Source organism: Nasonia vitripennis (genome assembly GCF_009193385.2).
Source record: "Nasonia vitripennis strain AsymCx chromosome 1 unlocalized genomic scaffold, Nvit_psr_1.1 chr1_random0003, whole genome shotgun sequence".
Classification (NCBI taxonomy): domain Eukaryota; kingdom Metazoa; phylum Arthropoda; class Insecta; order Hymenoptera; family Pteromalidae; genus Nasonia; species Nasonia vitripennis.
In genome coordinates this window covers 209,227-234,487 of record NW_022279589.1, presented here as the reverse complement: position 1 = coordinate 234,487, position 25,261 = coordinate 209,227, and the positions used below count along the sequence as shown (strand labels likewise).

The 25,261-nt window shown below is 34.5% G+C and overlaps 1 protein-coding gene across 11 annotated transcripts in view; it reads right to left on the bottom strand.

Annotated features, from left to right (window-relative positions):
• LOC100114531 (actin-related protein 1) overlaps nucleotides 1-25,261 on the bottom strand; it is a 256,774-nt gene that overhangs the window by 86,830 nt on the left and 144,683 nt on the right. For all 11 annotated transcript variants that reach the window (XR_004345109.1, XR_004345108.1, XM_032601236.1 and 8 more), the window contains one exon: nucleotides 2,634-2,807. Coding sequence is in view for 9 of the 11 variants with exons in the window: in XM_032601236.1 (XP_032457127.1) it covers nucleotides 2,634-2,807 (174 nt within the window). In the remaining 2 variants the exon portion in view is untranslated. The remainder of the gene's footprint in view (nucleotides 1-2,633; nucleotides 2,808-25,261) is intronic.

Below are 25,261 nucleotides of genomic sequence, written 5' to 3'. Positions count from 1 at the left end.
CGCGGATAGCGAGTCGCACATCGGCGCCCGCTGATTGGCTCGCGACATGCGGAGGACCAATCAGCGCGCGCGCCGTCGAGGCTCACTCTCGCGCCAACGATGCTCACTCTCGCGCTAACGTGGACGGTTAGCCGGCCCGTTCCTCGAACTCGAGGTCAGGCTGGCACCGACAACAACAATCCAACTCGCTTGTTTCTTCCGCGCACTCAGAGCTTGGCCGCATCGAACGAGATTCCTCGTATCGACGCGGCTGCGACGTTTGCAACGTCGCAGTAGCTCTATCTGTTATTGGAAGCTGGATGCATAAAATTATCCATACTGAACACATTTCCCCTAAGTTTAACTTCTTTGATACAATCGCAGAAAAATGAACCCCTGGTAGAATCGGTAACCCACATAATGGCCAGTTCTTGGAATGGAATCTAAGAACTAGGCAGTTTTCTTTGCCATTTCTTAGGCAGAATGTAACGCTTTTTCTCCAACTTAATAGGCAGTTCTTGGATTTAATCTGCATACCTTGTTCTTAAGTACAAACTGCCCATTATAGTTGGCCGTGTAACACAGCTAGGTAACACGTGTTTATCACAGTTTGAGGTTAGAATTGGAAAATGGTATCTAGCACGCTTGGATTCGAGTTTTTAGTTTAAATGAAAGTATAGGATAATTTTTTGCATCAGAAAAATTCTGTCTAACCGGAGACTTGAACCCACACCCTGCAAGAGGCCAAATAAGTACGGCCGTGCGCCTTACCCGACTGAGCCACGCAGACGTTGTTCCACTCAAGCCCTACAAGCTTTGCCATATGTTTGAATTATTAAAATTATTCAGCTTACGCCTAAATATTAATAATTTTGTATTTTACATCAAATCAAAAAATTAATTAATTTATCGATATTTTCATGAAATATAATTCTCAGCCATAAAAAATGCCCAAGATATGACTATTTTTAGGAAATTTAAAATGTTCAGTTTTTTCACATTTTACTTAGCCAGTTTTTGCCTTTGCGGCCATTTTAAATGGGTGATATTCTACCAGGGACATTATTCATTTTATAACTTAAAGGAGAAAATAGAATCATAATACTAAGTTACTGATTCATAGATATGTGAACGATACGTATAGTTGCCAACATTTTACATTTTAAAAGGTGTGTTTTAAACCTATCATTTAACTACAACAAATTAAGACATATAGATGCTACTAGAAACTGGAATGAAATATTGTCAGTGCGAGATGCAAATCAAGCTACTAATTACTTATTATACGTAATTCCCAGAACAGTCTAAATCGGATAAAAAGCAAAATAACACCATGGCAGAAAAATTTGTATCACTGATGCTAGAAGCAAAACTTATGAATCCAAATAATTCTTATATAACTTATGGCAGATAGATATTAATAAAAATGATTAAGAACAAAGATTTAATAGCTTCTATCGGTCTACCTGCGGCAGATAAAGCGTGAAGGGAAAGGAATAAAAAATTAAAGATTTTTTATTTTCAATCCCTTCGACGTTTCGGCAATCAATGTCGCCCTAGTCGTAATAGCCAAACATCCGATTACAAAACACAAGCAAAATCAACAAAGGTTATGAACGATTGAAAAAATAACGGCTTTTTCGATTAAAAACACAGTATGGTAGAGTTTATGCAAACAGACACATACTTGCTAAAATGTCATAGTTGACCAGAATTCCATAAGAAAAAAGTCTCCTTTAGACTTATTATTTACGCCATAGGATTGCCTACATATTTCTTATTGAAAAGTCTGTTATGATGGTTAAAAATATTTGGTTAAAAATGCTTAGCACGATAACTCGAACGCATTTGTATTTTTCGCTACAATTTTACAGGTTTATCAAGTATATTCTTACAAAGAACTAATCAGATATTTTAAAATTTTTTTAAACATTAAAAATTAAAAAACAATTGTTTTTGTTTATTATTGTTAGTTATGCAGGAATTGTAAACTATCCGTAGTTTTTTTAATTACTCCAATCAGAGCTCTCGATACACAAAAACTAAAAATTAGGTTGCGTCATTTCAAAAACGTTCCACCGAAATACCTCACCGCCAAGTGTACATGAGTGCGTCGTTGGCTCGGTGGTAGAGAACGCACCTTGAGATCTCGGAATGTTGGGTCAAATTACTCTCGCAGCTTTACTTTTGTGCAATTTAGTTCCTAAAAACCCCGTTACAATATATAGTCTGATTTTATTTGTTAACAAAATAGAACTTTTCATTAACTGTTTGGAGCTAATAAAAATTGTAAAAATATGAGGTTTTAAATAAGGTTTTAAGAAAGATTTTTTTAATTTTTAAACTCGGATAATGTTTTGTGCATTCTTAGTTTCGATCAATTCCTTGAGTTGAAAAAGTAGTCTCCGAGTTTGCTAGTTTCTTTTGTGATTACTGGATAAAATGGAGCATTTGGTTAATATCCATCGATATTTTAATCGTCGTGTAAGTGTTTGTTAATTTACTAACGGCTATTAGAATTCTATCGACAAAATTGTAAAAATTTCGTTCTTTCGCGCAAAAATTAAATTAATGTTAAGTAAATTTCAACGTTTTGAATTCTAATACAAAGAAAATATTATAAAAAAGTTTATAAGTAATAAAGAATTACGTACCCGAAACAATGTGGATCCACCAGACAAAACAATGTTTTGAAACAGGATTTTTCTCAAATCCAAATCAGATTTCTGTATAGAATACATGAGAACTTCATGGAGCCCTTCAAATTCCTCGCCAATTAGATCAGGGCGAAAAAGTACTTCAGGAGCACGGAATCGTGCTGGTCCAATCTAAAAGCACAGAAAAAATTTAATTCTTAAATAATATAGCTAAATTAATTGAAAATCTTATAAATTAAGAATAAACCTCGTACACACACACACACGCACGCGCGCGCGCGCATACACACACACACAGCCACGTGGCTGTATGTTGCGCGTCCCCTGGGTAGCGGATAGGGAAATGCTGATCAGCGCGTAAGGTCTTCACAACGTGTCGGAGGGTAGAGCAGAAATAAAATATGCTCCGCGGATTCACAAAGGCGAATACAGAGGTTTTTCACTTGGCCTCTGATGGAAACAGCTACAAGTAATTTGGCAGTAGAAAAAATCAACTGCAACAAAGAAAGAAGTACCTGCTTGGAATACAGAACCGTACGGCTGAATCGTCTGGCCGACAAAAGTGATGAACTGGTCAATTTTAAAGACCGGAATAATGTTTAGAGTCTAGATCTGGATCTCAACGCTTTTGCGTTTCGTTATTTTTCATTACGCAACGCTTTTGCTTATAACCTAACGATTTTACCTCTAACCTTATCCGATAATACAATTCGTCGTTTATCCAAGGCAAAACCGTTGCGTTATGCGGCACTATCTGAGCACGAGTGATAAAAAAGTGTTGAATGTTTTCTTTCAACTTGACCATTAGATTATGGATGTTGAGAATTAGTTCTTGTTTTTCTGATTTCTAATAAGTCAGTCTATTCTTTAATTAATCTAGAATCAAAATTCTTCCCTTGATGAGTGTTAACTTCTAAAGGAACAACGTATCTACAAACAATCTGGTTTACAAAGACTTCTGCAATTGTCTTTGTTCTCATATTTGAAAGAGGAAAAGCTTCAATCCATTTTGTAAAACTATCCGTCACTACAAGTAAGTATTTATTATCTAAAGATTAAATGGGAAATGGACCTAAAATATCCATCTAGAGCCGTTCAAAAGGAACACCTAAATAATAAATATTAAGTTCATTCTGACCTTTATCAGATGATTCTTTTTTAAAAGCACAAGTGGCACAAATTTTACACTGATTTTCTACATATTTCTTACAAGTAGTCCAATAAAACCTTTTACTAATTTTGTCTAAAGTTTTATTTATTCCAAAATGACCACCAGAAGGAGAATCATGTGCTTCTCTTAAGATCTCATTGATTTTATGCCTCAGAACAACTAACTGAAGAACCTTATTAGACAAATCAGGCGAAACCCATTCTTTAAATAAAACTTCCTTATCTAAAATCAATGAATCCCGTTAAGAACAGTTAATTTTTGTAAACTCATCTAAAGAAGAAGTATTTTGCCAAACAGGTTTTTTTTACTTTAATCTTTCTTTCAATAATAAAAGAAATGGCTTTATCTTGTTTTTGATCAACTTTCCAGTCTTCAGACAAGTTTTCTTTAAAGATAATTCGACAAATAGTATCATCAGAAACACAAAATATTTCTTTAACCCTGGAGCAGTATTAGCAAGATTATTCTTCAAAAAGTCGTCTCGAAAGACCATCAACATTACCATGTGAACTTCCTGCTCTATAAAAAATCTTATAGTTATAACAACTTATTTTTTCTAATTAACGAGCTAATAGGCTGTCTATATTCTTAAAATATAATGACCAAGTTAGGGAAGTATGACCTGTTCTAATAAGAAATTCTTTACCAATAAGTTAACAATGAAAATTATCTAAAGAATCTATAATAGCCAATAATTAGTCTGGTTTAGTAGAAAACCTTATTGTAATAACCTATAACTCTTTCTACACCATCCTGAACTTCATACATTTCTTAAACTCTGCTTTAAAATAAATCGGAGTGGTTGTTTGATAGGTTGTGGATCAGTGAATTGGATTTTATGTTCCACTAAACTGCATTTACCAGTAATATTGTCATCCCTACAAATATCTTCAAACTCGATCAGTAACAGAGCCAATTTCTCCTGTTGCCTTTAAGATCCAAATCTTTAAAATTTTTTACGAAAAGTTCTTTTGAAGAATCAGGTATGTATTTACCTATATCAATCATTCTACAAATTTGCCGATCAATATCTTATTAATATTAAAAGTGTAAGAATTATCTGATGAAATTTGGAGTACATGAAACAATCTTAGAAAAAGCATCTGAAATTCCGTTTATATCAAGAAATTGTTACAGTAATATGATGAACAAAAACATTAAAATTTGCAAAATAGTCTCCGAACTTAATGTCACCTAAAATCGTAAACTTAACTGGAACGTCCTCTCCAATAGGATACTTCAATGTTTGAGAATCAATAGGCATCCTGACTTTGTTTTGATCAATAAATTAAGAGTTTAAAATAGTCACATCAGATCCAGAATCTACTTTAAAAATACAATTTTTACTTGTAAACCATTAAAACAAAAACTTTTTGAATTCTTATTGATTCTGTTAACACGATAGTCAGTTAAACAAAAATGAGAAACGATTGGAGCTTTAATATGTTTGGTTGAACTCACTCCACAAAGTTCAACACGACCTAGTTTTCCTGACCATCTGGCTGCTGTGGACACTCTGATCTAAAATGACTTTTCTGATCACAGTTTAAACACTCAATGTTCTTACAAAAATTCTCAAATTTTTGCAACTTGAAGAGGAGACAGTCTTTCTAATTAAAGTTGCTGACTGATAGATTTGTCATAAATAGCTGTGATGAACTGTGAACAAGCAATCTCATCTATAGTGTCAAATAGAAATTCAGGAGAAATAAGACGTAATAGCCTCCTAAGATCAGCAGCCAAACTAGGAAAATATTCTCAAAGAAGTTGACGTCTCTTCTGATAGTGTGTAATGTAAGTTGGTGCAAGATGTTTATCATCAAAATGTAATTCCAGCTTAGATTTAAGTTTTTCAAAATCGATATTGTCAGTATCATCAATATATCCGATTACAATTTTTGCTTTACCACTTTGACAAGCTTACAAGATAAAACAACTTTAAATTAGAATCCCAAGGAAACGTGTCCCGTTTTGCTACGGTCCGATTTATGTTAGTCGCGAACCGCGTATAAGTTCTAGACCTAAGTAGTTGTTAAGGAAGATATAAGCACACCCGACGAATGTAATAAATTACCAAGGATCATCTGAAACTACAGGTGATAATCAATGGTCTGCGCAATTAAGAGATGCTTCGGGAGGAATCACAATCTCACGTCCACATCTGTATGTTACTGGCTCAGTCAAGGCAGGGATCTAATGTCCTGTCCATGAAAGAGTAAAACGAAGGGATGGGAGGTGGATGAAATAAGGTTGAAAAGACTTTAATTAGAAAAGAGAAAAATATATATTGTTGTGACCGAGCCTGAACGTTGCGCGATTCGAACACCATGAATCGCGCATAGATACCCTTAGCAACGAGATCAACGACGTCGCGGATGTTGTTGTTTAGTTAGAGTCTGGTTCTGTCAGCTGTTGAGAACAGTTGTGTTTACGTTTGAACAAAGAGTCCGAGTTCGAGTGATTTTCTATAAATAACGTGTTGTTATTTTTATTATCCGAACCCGGTCATAACAATATATATATATATATATATATATATATATATATATATATATATATATATTTGTGCATAATATACAGAAGATTGCAAACTGATAATCTATTCAGAGAGAGGGATAATCCCCCGGATAACCTTTCGAGAGCGCTATGCTTGTTGCATACTAAGTATCCGGACGATTGGCCGGTAGATGAGATCTACAATTCATTCTATCGGCCTGGTTTCTGCATCAGAGAGCGAATGACTCCGTCAGTGTAGCGAAGCTCCTTATATGCCCGGGGATATCCCTCTCTCCAATGCTTTATACACACACGCCATCTACCTGCGCTCAGATAGATTATTACATAATTGACGCTAGTTCCACATGGTCGATAACTTGCTGATATCGGCAAGTTACCGACCACGGCAACGGCCTTCGAGGTACCTTGTGCCCAGGGTAAACAGTATCAACGTCGTATCCAAGAGTTGCATGAAAATTTGTAACATAATTAGTCGAAAGTCCTTACTCGGTCTGGTGCCCAGGGTGGATAGTATAAACGTCGTTTTCTAGAGTGTTATGAGAATTTTTCGAATACCCCGAGAACTCAATGGTTTTCGGGGTATATATATATATTCCAAACTCTTTTACTTAGTGTCCATTTCTTTGTTTTTTCATTGAAAACCTAAAAATATGGTATATCAACATACAAGTACTGTCTAGCTTGCGGATTTCAACAATAAATACGGATTGTATGGAACTACAAATCGATTATCAGCTATATTGTTTTTATTGAAACGAATTTATTTTCCATTGTTACTTCATCGAAGGGAATATCCAGTATTATTAAAAGTAGTTTGCTCATTAAACTATTTCGGAAAGTTTTTGCTACATTTTTTTATTTTGCTATAAATACATGGTGAATTTAAGTTATTTTCACCACAAGGGCCATGTATCATTGATTGTTTGAAGATATTATGTAACCTTAGATATTTTATTTCAACAGGTATTTCTGCACTTATAAGTTTATCAACATCATCTGCATTGTTCAGTTTGTTCATGTAGTAAACCTTTTTTCTGTAACTCAATTACATGAGTATATGCAATACATTTTCCGAAAATGTTTTTTTTTTTAAGAATTTTATTTAATAATTCATTAAATTTTGCTCTAAACACTTTTGCTACTAAATCAGGTCTATCAATAGCTGATTCATTCTTTTTTTAATTTTGTTTAATTTCCTTTATAACGGGGTGGAGTTTTCGACAATAGTCGCGCAGACGTTAGCTGCGTGCAATGCAACTGCCGTCGGGATGATCACCTCGTGATAATCGAGACAAGGTCTCATTTCCTCGTGATGTTTCAAGGTTCGTAGTGAACCGGCCAAGGTCAAGTAACGACTAGCTGCAGCTTTCATGCACGTGTATCGTGAAGCGATACGCTTGCCCGCGGAGGCGGTAGGGAACTTTGTCTATGGGGAGACGGAGAGCGGGTTTTCGGAAATAACCGACGCCGAACACAAGCTTTAAATAGAATAAAGAGTGAATATATTGTGTTCACTCCAAAATGTATTACACGAACACACACGCGGGTGTGCGAGACGCAGACGAACGGCGTGATCAGAGATCGGGAGAGAGCTAGTGAGAGAGAGAGAGAGAGAGAGAGAGAGAGAGAGAGAGAGAGAGAGAGAGAGAGAGAAGTAGAGAGCTGACACTTATGGATCGTCGATTCCACTCGCTCTCGGGAACCAGCTCAACCCCTAAGACGTCTCCTTAGACCCCCTAAGACGGCGATGACGCACGAAGAACCTCTTAGTTGAGTCGTAGTCTCGGGAAAGTCACACACAGTTCGGTTTTAGAGCTTCTCGAAGCAATTCACGCGATCTAGCGAAAAACACGTCTATACGGTGAGCTAGCCCGAACGAATCTGTCGCGCGTATACTAAGTCTCGAGCGCGAAGCTCTCTCTCTCTCTCTCTCTCTCTCTCTCTCTCTCTCTCTCTCTCTCTCTCTCTCTCTCTCTCCCCACACACCGTTGCAGTGTGCTCTTTATCGCTGTCGTCATACCTTTCATTTTAGATTACATGTCATAGTAATACAAAGATCTGGTTTACGATACTTTAAAACTATTATCATTGAATCTAACAGGTTTTGTTGTAACGATCGTGGACATCCTGAAAATGTTGTGAAAACGAGCGTCAAGTCTAGCTCTAAAACTTGCAAAGGCAAGTGTATTATTATATTGTCTAATATTATTTGAAAATTGTTTACTTTCGTCAGTATTTCCAGAAACTAATTCTTTTAAACGTTAAGGATAAATGATACGTCAGATAATACAACGTTTTCTCTATTGCAACAATTAGAAAACTTCTTATCACATAATATTTCAAATTTTAAATGTTTAGCATTACAGAATTCACATATTTCACTCATGCTACATTCAAAACATCAATGTTTCTTGGTGCTCAAATTACTTTTTTATGAATTGCTTCATATTTAAAATCAATCTTGCTATAATAAATCTCTGTTGTAATATCTGGCGTACTCAAAAATACGTCTGGTACTTCAGTAAGTTCATGTTCATTTCTAAACATGCTAATACTTTTACCTTCTTCAATATCTAATAGCCCTTTTTTAAATTCTACATCATTTATACTCAGTCTCCAATTGTCTTTTAAAGACATATGCTGAAATTTAGTCGATATCAAACTTTAAAAAAGGTAATTTGAGCACCGAGAAACATTGATGTTTTGAATATAAATAATGAAAGTTTATCAATAATAGAAAGCAATCTAAAAGAATATATAAGCATTGATTAATGTAGTAATGATAATAATGTAAATTTGAATAATATAGTGTCAGTAAAATTCATAAATTCACTACCGCCGAATGGTTTACCTCCTCATAAATTACTGTTAAAAGAAGAGGCTGTTATAATACTCTTACGAAATATCAATTTAAATGATGGTCTGTGTAACGGAAATCGTTTAGTAGTAAAAAAAATGATGCAATATTGTATTAGTGCAGAAATTATAAGTGGGTATAAGAATGGAAGTATTGTTTTAATACCACGTATAGACTTAACTTCATCAAAAGAAGAAATTCCTTTTGAAATAAAAAGACGTCAAGTTCCTGTAAGATTAGGGTTTGCGATGACGATTAACAAGTCTCATGGTCAAACATTTGAAGAAGTTAGAGTATTTTCGCCTACTCCAGTTTTGAGTCATGACCAGTTATACGTAGCGCTATCAAGAGTCACATCAAAAGAAAACATGAAAATATGTTTATCAAAAAATTCAGTTTTTAAAAGCAACAATAAATCAGGTAAATCAAAAAAATATATACTAAAAATATTGTATTCTACGAAATTTTACATTAGTATTATAGCGTTAATAAAACTCAAAGATTAATTTCGGAATAAAGCTTAATTTATGTTCTGTTTCATAAATAATGCGTTGATATTTACAGTACCTGATACTATAATAAATGTGAGACCCAGCACTTTATATAGCAACACATTATATTAATATTACTATATTATAGATTAAACCCGTCACAATATATAGCTTAAAAAAATAAGAATTAGACTTTTTCAAAAACAACTGATGAATTAATTTAAAAATCTCTTATATCATAATAAATGAAATGTGATGATAGACACTTATAGAGAAATTGACATTGTTACGTGTGGACACGTCACGGGTGTCCAATTGCAATAAGAGACCTATTCGAACAGTGCATTTACGGTGCAGTGTCAGACTTGCAAGTTGGAGATTCGAGGTTCGCGCCCGAGTCCCGTGACCTTTTACAATAATAAAAACTGTAACAATATTTATAAAATGTTTCTTTGTATTACCAAGCGACGTTATGAGCGAGGTATATATAGCTAGTTTAAATAAAAAACAAATAAGTGTTTTACCGGTAGCATGGACTGGTATAGCAGCAAATTTATTAATAAATGGAAGAACTTCACATATAATTTTTAAATTACCATTAAATATAAATGAAGATCCAACATGCAACATTACTCCCAACTCAATATATGGAAAAAATCTGAAAAATGTAGAAGTCATAATTTGGAATGGAATAACAATGACATCAAAACATGTTTTTCAGGCAGTGGATAAATTATTTATAGGCTTATGTAATAATGACATTGAATGTAGTGTCAAAGTAATGATTATATCGGGTGTCTTCCGACAAACACTACTTGTTGTCAAACATGGGAATCGAACGAAAAATATTGAAAATTGTGTAAAAAATGGTCAGTTATGGAGTTAATTCCAAATAGTCACTTTAAAAGATAATATGAGGGTTAGTTATTCTGACAAAGAGTTTAAATGTAATGTACCATGCTCATAAAATACACGTATGTATATAAAACCATTATGACCGATGCCTGCGTGACTGTAACCGGATATACACACAGACAATGCGTCAACTAACATCCCGAGAGCGAGCAACTAGATTGCAACATGTATCGAGCGCCGAAAATCAGAGCGAGTGCTTCGACCTCTGTGTCAGCACTCGTCGCGCGCGAACAAGAACGCAAAGTATACGCGTCAATCCTTTGTGTGGCAGATGCTGATTGGACTACCGCGATCTTTCTCATCTTTATTTCACAACTGCCTGTATCGACACCGAGGCATTAAAAACCCCTGAGTCGATCCACGCAGCGCCCTTTTACGCGAGTAAAAAGGCTTGCAAGTCTGACACTCTACCATTTGAGCCACGGCCGCCACCGTGAATGCACTGTTCGAATTGGTTTCTTATTGCAATTGGACACCCGTGACGTGTCCACACGTAACAATATAAATTTATCTATAAGTGCCTATCATCACATTTCATTTATTATGATATAAGAGATGTTTAAATTAATTCATCAGTTGTTTTTGAAAAAGTCTAATTCTTATTTTTTTAAGCTATATATTGTGACGGGTTTAATCTATAATATAGTAATATTAATATAATGTGTTGCTATATAAAGTGCTGGGTCTCACATTTATTAGTACAAGCTGATACCGCGAGCTGTACCTGGTGAGAGAATACGAGGGCTGTGGATTTGCGAGCGTCGCCTATTGAGTGCGTAGAAAACACTCAAACTCTGCACGCAATTCAATAGTATACCTCTTCACCTGCTAGTCGAGAGTCCCGTGCCGAGTAGGAAAGGGCCCGTCAATAAATCTGGCGTTAGTGGAAACACAGCTTAGATAAGTCCGAATAATTTGCGACCAGAAATCGTGTAGGATAGAACTATCAGCATCTGTTACACCAGAAGGAGACTACGTCATCCAACGTGCGAGAGATCGACTATAATTGTAAATCGCATTACTAGAACACCGTAGATAATAATTAATATAGTTAGTGAATAGAACAACGTTAGTAAAACTATATTTAAACGAACACCATAACATCTGTCAATGCCTAAAACTGTCTGTAAAGTAAAGTGCTCTTGTCCTATGCCAATAAAACAAGACATAACAATTTAGATGAATCTTGTGTTCATTTATTCAAAATTAAATATAAATATCAAGTAATATACCAAATTCCTAATAAATACCAATTACGTGGACATCGAAAAGGTAAGGACTAACAAAACATCGAAGCAGCACCACGAACAGGCATCAAAGTCAGCTCAGACAACACAGCACGGACAGGATCCCGCCCGGACAGACAAGCGTCCGATTAAGATCGAGCACAGACCGCACATCGTCCACGCGCTACGAGCGGACACAACTGTGTCCGCACATAAACTCACGCGTCTACTTATAATATCGAGTCACGCGTAATTCTTATTAGTTCAATACATAAGGCTTCCGAGCCAACGGCTAGTTCTCAATAATTAAATAATTATTTGTACTCGCGCAGCCCGTATTTAAAATATATTAAATACGGTCTTTTCATAAACAATGGCTATCAAATATTGGAGATGGGAAATATTTTAACAAATTTAAAATGGACAATGATATAACTTTACTTCCAACAGAATTATTATCAACTAATGATATAATTATGAAAATTTATAGAGATTGCTTTGATAATAATAATGCCAATAAACTTTGCAAAAGAGTAATTTTAGCACCGAAAAGAAATAATGTACTAAAAATTAATAATAACATTTTAAATAGGATGCAAGGCGATGTAAGAGAGTATCTAAGTGTAGATTCATGCAAATATGATAATGAAGATATGTTACCAATAAAATTTTTAAATTCACTTACGCCAAATGTCCTACCACCTCATAAGTTACGTTTAAATGTAGGTGCTGTAAATGAAAATGATGCAATTCTTTATACAGGTAGAAATAATTAACGGTAAACAATTTGATAAAATTGTTTTAATACCACGGATTGATTTGACTTCTTCAAAAGAAGAAATTTTTTTTTGAAATGACCATACAACAGTTTACAGTACGATTAGGATATATCATGACAATTAACAAATCACTAGGCCAAACATTTAACAAAGTTGGTGTCTATTTAACAAATCCAGCTTTCAATCATGGTCAATTATATGTAGCATTATCCAGGATAACGTTAAAAAACAATTCAACAATTTTACTTTAAAAAAATTAAAGTTTCCAGGATAAAAGTAAAAATAATGATGATTCAAAGAAGATATATACGAAAAATATCGTATATCATAAAATATTAAATTAATAATAAACCAATAAAATATGTCAGTTATTGAGAAAAAATATGAATGGATTCACGGCACACTAATACCTTAAGTATACTTGAATATAATAGTAGAAGTAGACATATATAAATTAATAATAAACAAATAAATCATCTCCTATTTTAGATATATACGGGCAGCGTGTGAATAATGCGCTATAAATAAAATTAAATAAAACATCCAATTGTAATAAAATATACAATAAAATATCTCCTATTTTATATATATATATATATTTATATATGGGCAAAATGTAAATAATGCGCTATGGATTATAAATAATAATAAACAAATAAAATGTCAGTTGTTGAGAAAAGATGAGAATGACTTTACGGCACACAGGAAAATTCAAATAACCCAAAATTTTTAAGTCCCAATAATTTAAAAGCCCAAAAATATTAAGATTAAAAATTTTAAGACCCTAAAATATTAAGGCCCAAAAATTTGAAGGTCCAAAATTATATCCGCCTCGTAGATGGTGTCAAGGTGTCAGGTTAGCTCTTAGATGTTAAGTTATTGAGAAAAGATGTGTATGGCTTCACGGCACACAGGTACATTAAGCACTTTAATATAGGCTAGCAGGGTCACCTCACTCCTAACGTCACTTGGTTGATGTTAGGTATAAATGTTCATAGCTCCAAGGAAAATTTGAAGAAAATGATTGTAATGATATACACAAAAAATTAAAAGGTTGCGCGAGTTTGATTATTTTTCTGTGCATGTTAATAACATAATGTGTAATGAGTTATAAATGTAATATAATCGTATGTATGTATGTCAATTAAAACGAAATTACATATTACAAATAAAGTGAGATTAATCAAAGTAAGTCGAGTTTATAACAATATTTTTGCCAACATAATATAACACAAACTCAAAATTGTTATGTTCAGTGATGGGCTCAGTTTAATATTTATGAAACAGGCATGGTAAGATACGTAGTAACACACAAGAATGGTTTGTATCTGAACAATATATTATTTAAGTTTTTAGTTAGCAATTATTTGATTCAGAACTTAATTGATCCCAACAATTCTGTGTTTGTTATATTATGAATAAAATAATATAGTAATATTACTATAATATTGTATAACTTATATTATTTAATATACTATAATTTCTTTTTAGATCTGTACTTTTGTTTCAATCAAAATTATTATGTTACATACTATTATTGACATGCACTGTAATATAGAATAAATCAAACTCGACTAACTGTTTACTTTTGATGAAAGTTAATACCTTTAAGACATTAGATTTTTTTCAATCAAAGTTATAAGAAGTATCTGAAATATGGTCTGGAAATAAAATGTATGTTTTATAAACAGTTTTAATTACAAACACAGTTAATGGACTCGACATTGACAATTTCTGAATCATACCCTAGTGGAAATAATTGGGTGTGCCAAAGTATGCTAAAGTGTGTCAAAGTGTGCCAAAGTGTGATTTTATGTGATCGAACTATGTAAAAAATGTAGTTCGATTAATGAAAAAAAATTACATTAATTAAAGTTTCTCGTTAAGTTATTTTTTATATATTGCAACTGCAGAAAATTCTTAAATTTTCAGTTTGCAGGCTCCGCCTCAATCAGTTACGTCAGTGACGTAAGCTAGCGGCGCGTAATTAGATGAATACGTACTATTATATTATTTGCACGAAAAAGATTTGAGAGGCTTCACATGTTGCTAATATATATCTAAAAAAACTAAACCATACATTGTGAATTACGATTAAAAAACGAACGCATTTACCGATACTCTATTGTACTCATTTCATCGCCCCGATATTTTCGCAGCAATCGTGAACTTAACACCTCACGAAGAACAAAACCATCAACTCTCACATGTAACATTTGTACGATAATATTCATATATTACAATAGCAGTCCGCGCATGCGTACAAATATTTTATAGAATAATATTTGTAGATTTTTTCTAGTCTTTCCAACAATATATATATATATATATATATATATATATATATATATATATATATATATATATATATATATATATATATATATATATATATATAATATATATATATATATATATATATATTATATATATATATATATATATATATATATATATATATATATATATATATATATATATATATATATATATATATATATATATATATATATATATATATATATATATATATACACACACATATTTAAAATTTGCATGTTACTTGAAATCTTGAATTGGTGAATTATTTATTATACTTTTGCGTCCACTAAACAATTACATATGTGTAGACGTGTATAACTTATATATACAACTACCGCATGTAAACATAAAGTCTGAAACGATAAATCTATAATCTTGCTTGCTCTGAACGTAACACTATGCCTCATAATTATAAAAATACATATTAATTATAAAAATGTAAATCATTAACTCAATGATATATGGTTACTGCAGCACAGAAGTGGCTGATAGAAAAATTCATCTGCAACAAACATCATAAACATTGAAGAACCTGCAGCAATAAAATAAATTTCACAAAGTAAATGCTTAATAGAAACAGTTTTATACAATAATTATTGTATTTAATTCGCATACATGGAACACTTGTACAATTCAACAAATTATATACATACACGCACATATATCACTAATAATTAGAAAAAAATAATAACTATCAAACAATATTATTATGCACCAACAATATATGCAATAGAATTTACAATTTAAAATTGAAAAGTCAAAACAAACTAAAATCTAAAATACTAACTAAATATGGAGTGTAAACTTCAATATTAAAATTGGACAAACGATTCGAATCATAAACTACATAAATATAACTATAGAATAACACTATTAGAAATCAAAGGCAACTTCACTCCTTACACAATTTGCTAGAATGACTCCATGGCTTTTACGGAAAATCTGAAAATTATTTATTTGCTAAAATACATTAGCTTATGCTTTTAACGCACAGAATGATATAATTTGCTCTGCAAATATAAATCTCATTTAACCTTATAGTAACAGAATTAAGAACTATTAGATAAGAACACATCAATTTAAGAGAGCGCACACAGTGGCGCTGTTGTCGTTCAACAAGTCCAAAACTATAGGCCGCAACAACGCGACATCAACCGTCATAAGTGACGTACAACATGTCGTAGATGGCAGGACTGTCGTACGTGCAGTGTCGTACTGCCATTCCGGCTCCGGCATAGCCGTAGCTGCTAGACATATGGAAGTGCTACCTACTGAAATAAATCAGATGACAATCAACTGATAATCAGCTGATAATCAACTGATAATCAGTAGATAATCATGCCAAAACGTCAGCTGATTATCAGGTGATTTCAGCTCAATATTTTTATTAAAGCTGATAAATATGCTTTTATATGAGACAAAATGTTAATGATAATCAGGTGATAATCAGGTGATAATTATTTAAAATTTGTACAAGAGACATAATATATTTACGATTCCTCGACTTCGGTAGGAATATTTGTAACAATAAAATCAAGTTCTATGATTTTTTTGGCGATGATCCAAGTGACGCAATTTATTTCTATAACCGAACATGTATTTAAATAATTTATCACTAAGCTTTGAATTTTTAGTCAATGATGGACATTAAGGAACAATTTTCCCCGACGGTGATTTTATTTATTTTGATGCTTGCTACCTCTGTGATTTTTTTAGGAATGCTCCAAGCAATTCATAAGCTTTGCCACAGGCTTTAAATATGAATTTTAATAATTTTAGCACAAATTTATGGATATCTTCATTTTTAGCTAAAGATACAGGGTCTCTGCCATTCTGGGACCAATACAGGAACTTTTGCGCTATAAAAAGGTATCTCTATGAATTTTTTGGTGATCGTAGTCCGGATCGAACGCTTACTTTCGCCAATATTAAGGTTTAAATGGCTCATAAGATAGGTATTATATATATATATATATATATATATAATATATATAATATATATATATATATATATATATATATATATATATATATATATATATATATATATATATATTATATATATATATATATATATATATATATATATATAATATATATATATATATATATATATATATATATATATATATATATATATATACAGGGTGTCCCATTTTAATTTACCACCCCCTAGAACTGGTTAATAATTTGCTCTGAGAAAAAAATGTTTCAAATAAAATTTGTTGGGTTCGAAGGGGGACATCTTTTGGCTATTTTAGCTGTGACCTTGAACATGACCTTCAAGGTCATTTGAAAGTCAAGACCAAATTTTCATATGAAATGTGCATATTTTTATGGCGGATTCGGATTCTACTAAAAAAGAGAAACACTTTTTGTCCGAATCATTTTTTGAAAAAACCCCAAATTTTTGTTGTAAACGGCTTTAAAAAAGTTGAAAAAATCACTAGATATCTCTTATTGCCCCACCCTTTAAAAGAAGTTAAAAATTTTACATTTTATCCGAGGAATTAGAAACGTACACAATTTTACAAATTTAAGTCCAAGTATGACCTTAGCCATGAACTTGTCCTTAACCAACAAGGTCATTCGAAGGTCAGTCAATTTATTTAACGGTAATCCTCGATTTTTATTCCGGCAATTGAAGCTTGGCTATGACCTTGACCTCGAACCTTAAATTCATTTTAAGAAAGAACCATCACTTTAATGGAAAATACTCTTTTTCAAAGAAATGAAATTACCAAAAAATTTATTAACAGAACCAAAGTTCATTAGAACGCTAATCTGATTCATTTTTTATCACATGGGGGAAGTTTGCAATCTTCGGGGTGTGTTTGACATTCTCTGGGGCAAGTTTGCAATCTTCGGGGTATGTTTGACATTCTCTGGGGCAAGTTTTACGTCATCTGCGGAAAATTTGACATCATCTGGGGCAAGTTTACGGTCACAACTGGGACAAGTTTGACATCATCTGGGGCAAGTTTGAGCAGTAAGGGGCATGTTTTCAACTGAGAATCAAAATCAAGCTTAGTTTTTTTAATGAAAATTGTACATATTTTAAATCATATTCAGATTCTCTGATAAAGTACGCATCTTTTTAAGAAATATTTTTCTCGTAAATGCTTTATTTCTCGCTAAAAGACATTTTTTTGCTTCGTTATCGTTCTATTGGTAAAGCTTGTAAATTCTTACAGCTCCTCAAAGCTTCTCATCATTAGGTTTTCATTGACTTTCTGAATTTCAGAGCAGAAAAATACTTATAATAAATTATTTCTAGTAAGATTAAATATTCCCTAAAAAATCTACCTACAACAGATAATGGCTGACTACACGCCAGTAGAGATAGTCAACATGATCAAGATTCTGGGAGAATGTCACGACAATTACAAGGCTGCAGCGAGGCTGTACGCTGAAAGGTATCCGGACGCTCGTCATCCTACTAGGAGGAATATTAAACTTCTAACGATAAGAGCTCAAGGAGGTAACTTAAGAAGGAAGAGGCGACGGACGGGCCCAAGAGAGCATATTGCACTTGGGGTTCGTGCTGTAATTGCCGAGGATCCTCATATTTCGACGCGACAAATTCAGCGAATGCATGGAGTAAGGAGCCTGGTGATCCTGCCAGGCGACTTATATTCTGTCAATGGGCGGAAACACGAATGCGCATAGATCCATTTTTCTTTGATCGGACTCTCTTTACAGACGAGGCAAAGTTCGACAATATGGGAGGAGTTAATCTTCATAACGCGCATTATTATGCAGAAGAAAATCCACATTGGCAGCGAGATCACCGTACACAAAGACGGTGGTCAATTAATGTTTGGGCGGGCATAGTTGGGGAATACGTTGTGGGTCCAATTTTTTATGACCGTAATTTAAACGGCGAGCTTTATTTAGATATTCTCGAGAACCAAATTCCACCTCTTCTAGAAAACATTCCGCTAGAAATAAGGCGAGACATGTGGTTCCAGCAAGATGGTGCTCCCGCTCATCGTAGACTACTTGTCAGGAGATTTCTGAACGCGACATACCCAAATAGTTGGATTGGAATTGGTAGTCCAATCTGTGAATTCCCTGCGCGATCGCCAGATTTGACCCCATTGGACTTCTTTCTGTGGGGGGCCGTGAAGCAGAGAGTTTACGCGGAAGCCCCGACGACGGCACAAAATATGATGGAGAGAATTGTTGCAGCATTCCAGGCGTTCACCCCACAAACATTAATAGATGTCCAAAGAAGTTTTCGGCAGAGAATACAAATGTGCATTCAACAAAATGGGCAATTGATAGAGCACTTGAGGCGTTGAAATTTCCGTGACTAGCTGAACGAAGGGGTCTTGCCTCAAGTGGCTGGACGTGAAGGTCTTGCCTTAAGTGGTTGGACGTGAAGGTCTTGCCTTAAGTGGCTGGATAGGGTCTTGCCTTAAGTGGTTGGACGGGGTCTTGCCTTAAGTGGCTGGACGTGAAGGTCTTGCCTTAAGTGATCAAAAGGATACCTCTGTCTTTGTTTGAAGCTAGTAACATTCATCTAAAACAGCTTATTTCTAGGACAAATTCTCTTTTCAGTTAAAGGGAGAGCTACCTATTGATGATCAAAAAATGGTTAAGACAAAAAGTGTTACTTTTTTGGTAGAACCCGAATCTGTGATAAATCTTATTCAAATGACCTTGAAGGTCATGTTCAAGGTCACAGCTGGAATAGCCAAAAGATGCCCCCCTTCTAACCCAACAAATTTTATTTGAAACATTTTTTTCTCAGAGCAAATTTTTAACTTCTTTTAAAGGGTGGGGCAATAAGAGATATTAGTGATTTTTTCAACTTTTTTAAAGCCATTTACAACAAAAATTTGGGGATTTTTAAAAAAATGATTCAGACAAAAAGTGTTTCTCTTTTTTAGTAGAATCCGAATCCGCCATAAAAATATGCACATTTCATATGAAAATTTGGTCTTGACTTTCAAATGACCTTGAAGGTCATGTTCAAGGTCGCAGCTAAAATAGCCAAAAGATGCCCCCCTTCGAACCCAACAAATTTTATTTGAAACATTTTTTTCTCAGAGCAAATTATTAACCTGTTTTAGGTGGTGGTAAATTAAAATGGGACACCCTGTATAATATAGGGTGTCTGAAAAGTTCCGGAACGGCATGATAACATCCGAACTAACAAAGGTAAAAAAAATAAAAACACATGGTTGTTAGGATTTTTTCCCAGCTATCCGATGGGAACCTTAAATTTGACCTTGACCAAGTCCTTCAAGGTCATTTGAAGGTCAAATCGATTTTTTTAAATAGGACATCCTATTTTCGACCCCGGAAATGAAAAGAGCGGAAAATTTTACGTTCAAATATGGTCTAAAATATATTAAAATTTGACCATGGAAGGTTTGGACAAGGACAAATGCAGGTTTGATACGATAACTCGAAAATCAGAACTCGTAGAGAACAACATTTAAAACGTAATATTCATAATAATTATCCAGCTATTTGATGGAGACCTTGGTTTTGACCTTGACCATGACCTTCAAGGTCATTTGAAGGTCAAATCGATTTTTTTAAATAGAACCCTCCATTTTTGACTCCGTAAATGAAGGGAATGGAAAATTTAGCGTTCGTATAGGGTCTTGACCATTTTTAAATTTTGACTTTTGCAGGTCATGAACAAGGTTCATCCCAGGTTCAGTTCGATAACTCGAAAACCAGAATTCGTAGAGAAAATTATTTAAGACACAATATTCATAATTATGACCTTCAAGGTCATTTGTAGATTAAATCGCGGATAATTTTGCGTCTTAAAAACGTATCCAATTTTAATCTTAACTTGATTGCTTCATTGCAAAATTCTACATCATCAACTAAAATTATTCCGATAGTCAAGCAACCCCATTGTTGAACATCCCTGACATTATACATTTTTTAGTTATCATTATCTTACTTCTAAACTGCTTCAGCATAGTTTTCACCCCGTAGACTCAAATTACTCCACTTCTACTTTCACTTTTTAATTGCTTAAATTTTCTTGACACAAATAATAATAATAATAATAATAGTAACGTGTCAATTTTTAAACCTTCTATTAAATGGACAAGACTTGTTTAAATGAATAATGAACATTAACAATTTAAAGAAGGGTTCATAATAAACCATACAACTATTTTTAAAATTAAATTTTAATTTGACCATCAGAGATATTGTTAATCAAGAATTTCTAAAAAATTTCTTCGTTTAATCTTTTCAATCTCAGTCATCTTTTATCCAATTTCAATTTACCAAAGCTCATTTTTTATTTCTTAGTATCTCGTGATATGTAGAGGTTGACAACATTTTTTCTGGAAAAGAAGTATTTCTCTAATTTTGTCTTGAAAATAGTGTTTTCTTGTTCATTGGTCATTTTTTTGTCGAATATTTTTCAGTAGTTAATTTGTCATTTTTCGCAGTCGTGCATATTTATTATCTGCATATAAACATGCAACGCCTTAATGAAAGAGAAAGAATTTCACTTTTGATGATGATAGGCTGGGGTGAACTTAGACGATCTTACGAAGATGCCAAAACTCTCTTCAATGAAACTTTCAGACTTGGCCTTACTCCAATTTCTAAATCTACAGTATCGAGGGCTGTCAGACGGTTTCATGATACAGGAAGTGTAAAAGATCGTCCTCGTTCTGGAAGACCGTCTACTGCAACAAATGAAGAAAAATCACTAGATGTCTTATTGTCACTCATAGAGGATCCCCATTCTTCAATACGCAAAATGTCTCAACAACATGAAATAAGCAAGTTTTCTATTCAGAAAATATTAAAAACTAACAAATTCCATCCATTCAAGGTTAATCTTGTGCAAGAGCTGAATGAAGATGATTTTGATAGGAGAGTTGAGTTTTGCGAAGAAATGATGTCTAGGATTGTTGAAGATCCCAATTTTGCCTTCAATATAGTATTTTCAGATGAAGCTACGTTCCAATTAACTGGTACTATGAATAGGCATAACTGCAGATATTGGGCTCAGCAAAATCCTCACTGGATGAGCGAAGACAAAACCCAATATCCCGAGAAATTAAATGTTTGGGCTGGAATATTGAATAATCAATTGATTGGTCCCTTTTTCATAGAGGGTAATTTAAATGCAGCAAGATATGAGGACATGTTACGGATGCAAATCGTTCCTAGAATTATAGAGGTTACGGGAGCCAATTTTGAACACACGTGGTTCCAGCAGGATGGTGCAGCAGCTCACTATGGACGCAATGTTCGACAGTATTTGAATACTGTGTTCATTGATCGCTGGATTGGCCGCAGAGGTATTATCGAATGGCCCGCCAGATCACCTGATCTGACTCCTCTAGATTTCTTCCTCTGGGGATACTTAAAAGATCGTGTTTATAAAACTAAGCCACAAAATTTAGTTGAATTACGGCAAAGGATAATTGATGAAAGCACTTTGATTTCGGCAGAACACATTCAAAATTCTATTCATAGTTTTTATTATCGATTAGGTTACTGTCAAGAAACCGAAGGTCATCAGTTTGAACATTTGCTAAAATAATTCTTTCCTTAATTGGTCGGACTGAGTCTTGCCTTAACTGGTTGGACAACACCAAGTCTTGCCTTAACTGGTTGGACAAACCCAATAACCCAAGTCTTGCCTTAACTGGTTGGACAAACCCAATAACCCAAGTCTTGCCTTAACTGGTTGGATAACACCAAGTCTTGCCATAACTGGTTGGACAACACCAAGTCTTGCCTGAATTGGTTCGACAGATTCTTGCCTCAATTGGTTGGAAAAACCAAGACCTGCCTTGATTGATTAAACCGCATCTAACCTTAAATGGTTGGGCCGAGTCTTATCTTAACTGCTTGGATAACACCAGGTCTTACATAACTGGTTGGACAACAACAAGTTTTGCCTTAATTGGTTGGATAGATTTTTGCCTTAATTGTTTGGAGAAAACCAAGAACTGCCTTAATTGACAAAAAAATGGGTGGTCCTATTTAAAAAAATTAACCTTCAAATCATCAGGAGGGTCATGGTCAAGGTCAAAACCAAGGTCTCCATCAAATAGCTGGATAATTATTATGAATATTACGTTTTAAATGTTGTTCTCTACGAGTTCTGATTTTCGAGTTATCGTATCAAACCTGCATTTGTCCTTGTCCAAACCTTCCATGATCAAATTTTAATATATTTTAGACCATATTTGAACGTAAAATTTTCCGCTCTTTTCATTTCCGGGGTCGAAAATAGGATGTCCTATTTAAAAAAATCGATTTGACCTTCAAATGACCTTGAAGGACTTGGTCAAGGTCAAATTTAAGGTTCCCATCGGATAGCTGGGAAAAAATCCTAACAACCATGTGTTTTTATTTTTTTTACCTTTGTTAGTTCGGATGTTATCATGCCGTTCCGGAACTTTTCAGACACCCTGTATATGACTTAAACGGTATTTTTATTGAAAAGGTGAGAGAATCTCACAAAAAAAGGATATTCATGTCTATAGTGAAAAATGCTTCCCTGAGGAGCTATATTCATTAATTTGTGCTGAAAACCAAAAAATTGCCGAAATCGACATCTTTCGCTCGCTACCATTTTGGTAAAAAGTAATTTAAAAATCTGAAAAAATTCAGGTGCATTGCAAACTGTTTCTAGAACATATTTACTGGAGTCCCACCGAACCATTGCCGTAAATAGGTACGATATATATATATATATATATATATATATATATATATATATATATATATATATATATATATATATATATATATATGTATATATTGAAACACTGGGGTCTGCTAGCGCAGCCCAGCGTTCTTAAATCTATGTTCGCGCGCCGTCACACTCCAATGCATACACGGTGGCGGGCCGCCTCGGCCCAGGGCGCCAAGCATCGAGATGCCAGGGATCCCGCGATCCCCTTTCCGTGTGAGCGCCACCGTGTGTTGGGACCTGACGGCGTGGGAGATGAGATCGGCTAGCTCTAAGGAAGGGGTGAAGTATCGAACAGGGTCGTGGGTCATAAAACTCATTAAGGCTGGCTGCTGATATGATATGTCGAATTTATTCTTCATTTTCCCTCTTAACAACTACGGCAACCTGCCGAAAACCTGCGGCCTCTACAGTCCAGAGGCACTACGCTGAACTAACTAAACTACTGTGCGGCACGTCACGCCGCAGATCGAGGTCATCGTGAGTAAGAGCGAATTTCTACACGCGGCCCCGCAACGATTTTAATAATTCTAACCTCCTTCCGGGGAGATCACCCGCGCCCACCGAGCAATCCACGCCACCGCCACGCTCGTCAGCGCGCCGTTCGCCGACTTGTCGGTGCGGGCGAATACCCGCCTCGCCCCTCTGATCGTCTACCGGCCCCGACGACCAGCGCGTCCGTCGCGGCGTATTCTCGCGAGTTATGCGATTTCCCCGGCCCATCAGACGCTTATTTTTCCATATACCGCGTCGTGAAAAACCCGTACTACTATAATAAACCCCGAAAACCACTTCACGATGTGACGACCTCGACACGACCGCGCGACGACACACAACACTTGCCCGTCCTCTCCGCGCACACTCGTGCATTCTGACAGCTACTTAAATACGGAAACTCTAATAATAGCTAACTTAACTTAATCGCTAACTTACTTACTAACGGTAGCTCGGTAACACGCAGTAATCGGTAGCTGATAGGGATAGGGGGTGAGGAAACGATAGCGGGGAGGTACAATACGAGGGGAGAGCGATAGCGAGGAAATATGCACAATACATGGGTAACGATAGCGGGGAATTGTGCGAGAGCGAGAGCATGGATAAGACAAACGGTAGCTTGAGCGGAGGTTAACACATATTATATCATATAATATGTGTACCAACATGTGTTTGTATCGGTAGACATGAAATTTACTAGGTTATAAGTGTCAAATTTGCATGTAAAACCATTTATTAGCCATTATATCATATTTGTTTATTACATAACTTCTAGTAGAAGGTCAGGCCCATTCTGAAAATTTACAGCTACTTTTTGACCATAAAAAGGTATCTTTTTACTGTATTGAGGTTGTCGGAGTCCGGATCAAACATACAGATTTTTATATTTTAAGGTTTAAAATGCAAATAAGGTAGCCTTAACATATATAGGGCTTTAAAAGTATTTTTATTACAAAAATTCAGAAAATTTCTCAAAAAAAAAAAGTATTCGGGTAGTTTTAGTTAAAAATGCATTCTTTCTGAGCTACAAATTATTGAAAATTTGCAAAAAATGCAAAAATTGCTTAAATCCTCAACTTTGACCAGCCAGAACTCGAAGCCAAATGAAGGAATCGCGCTGAAATTTTTTTGGAAGTCAGGTACAACATATA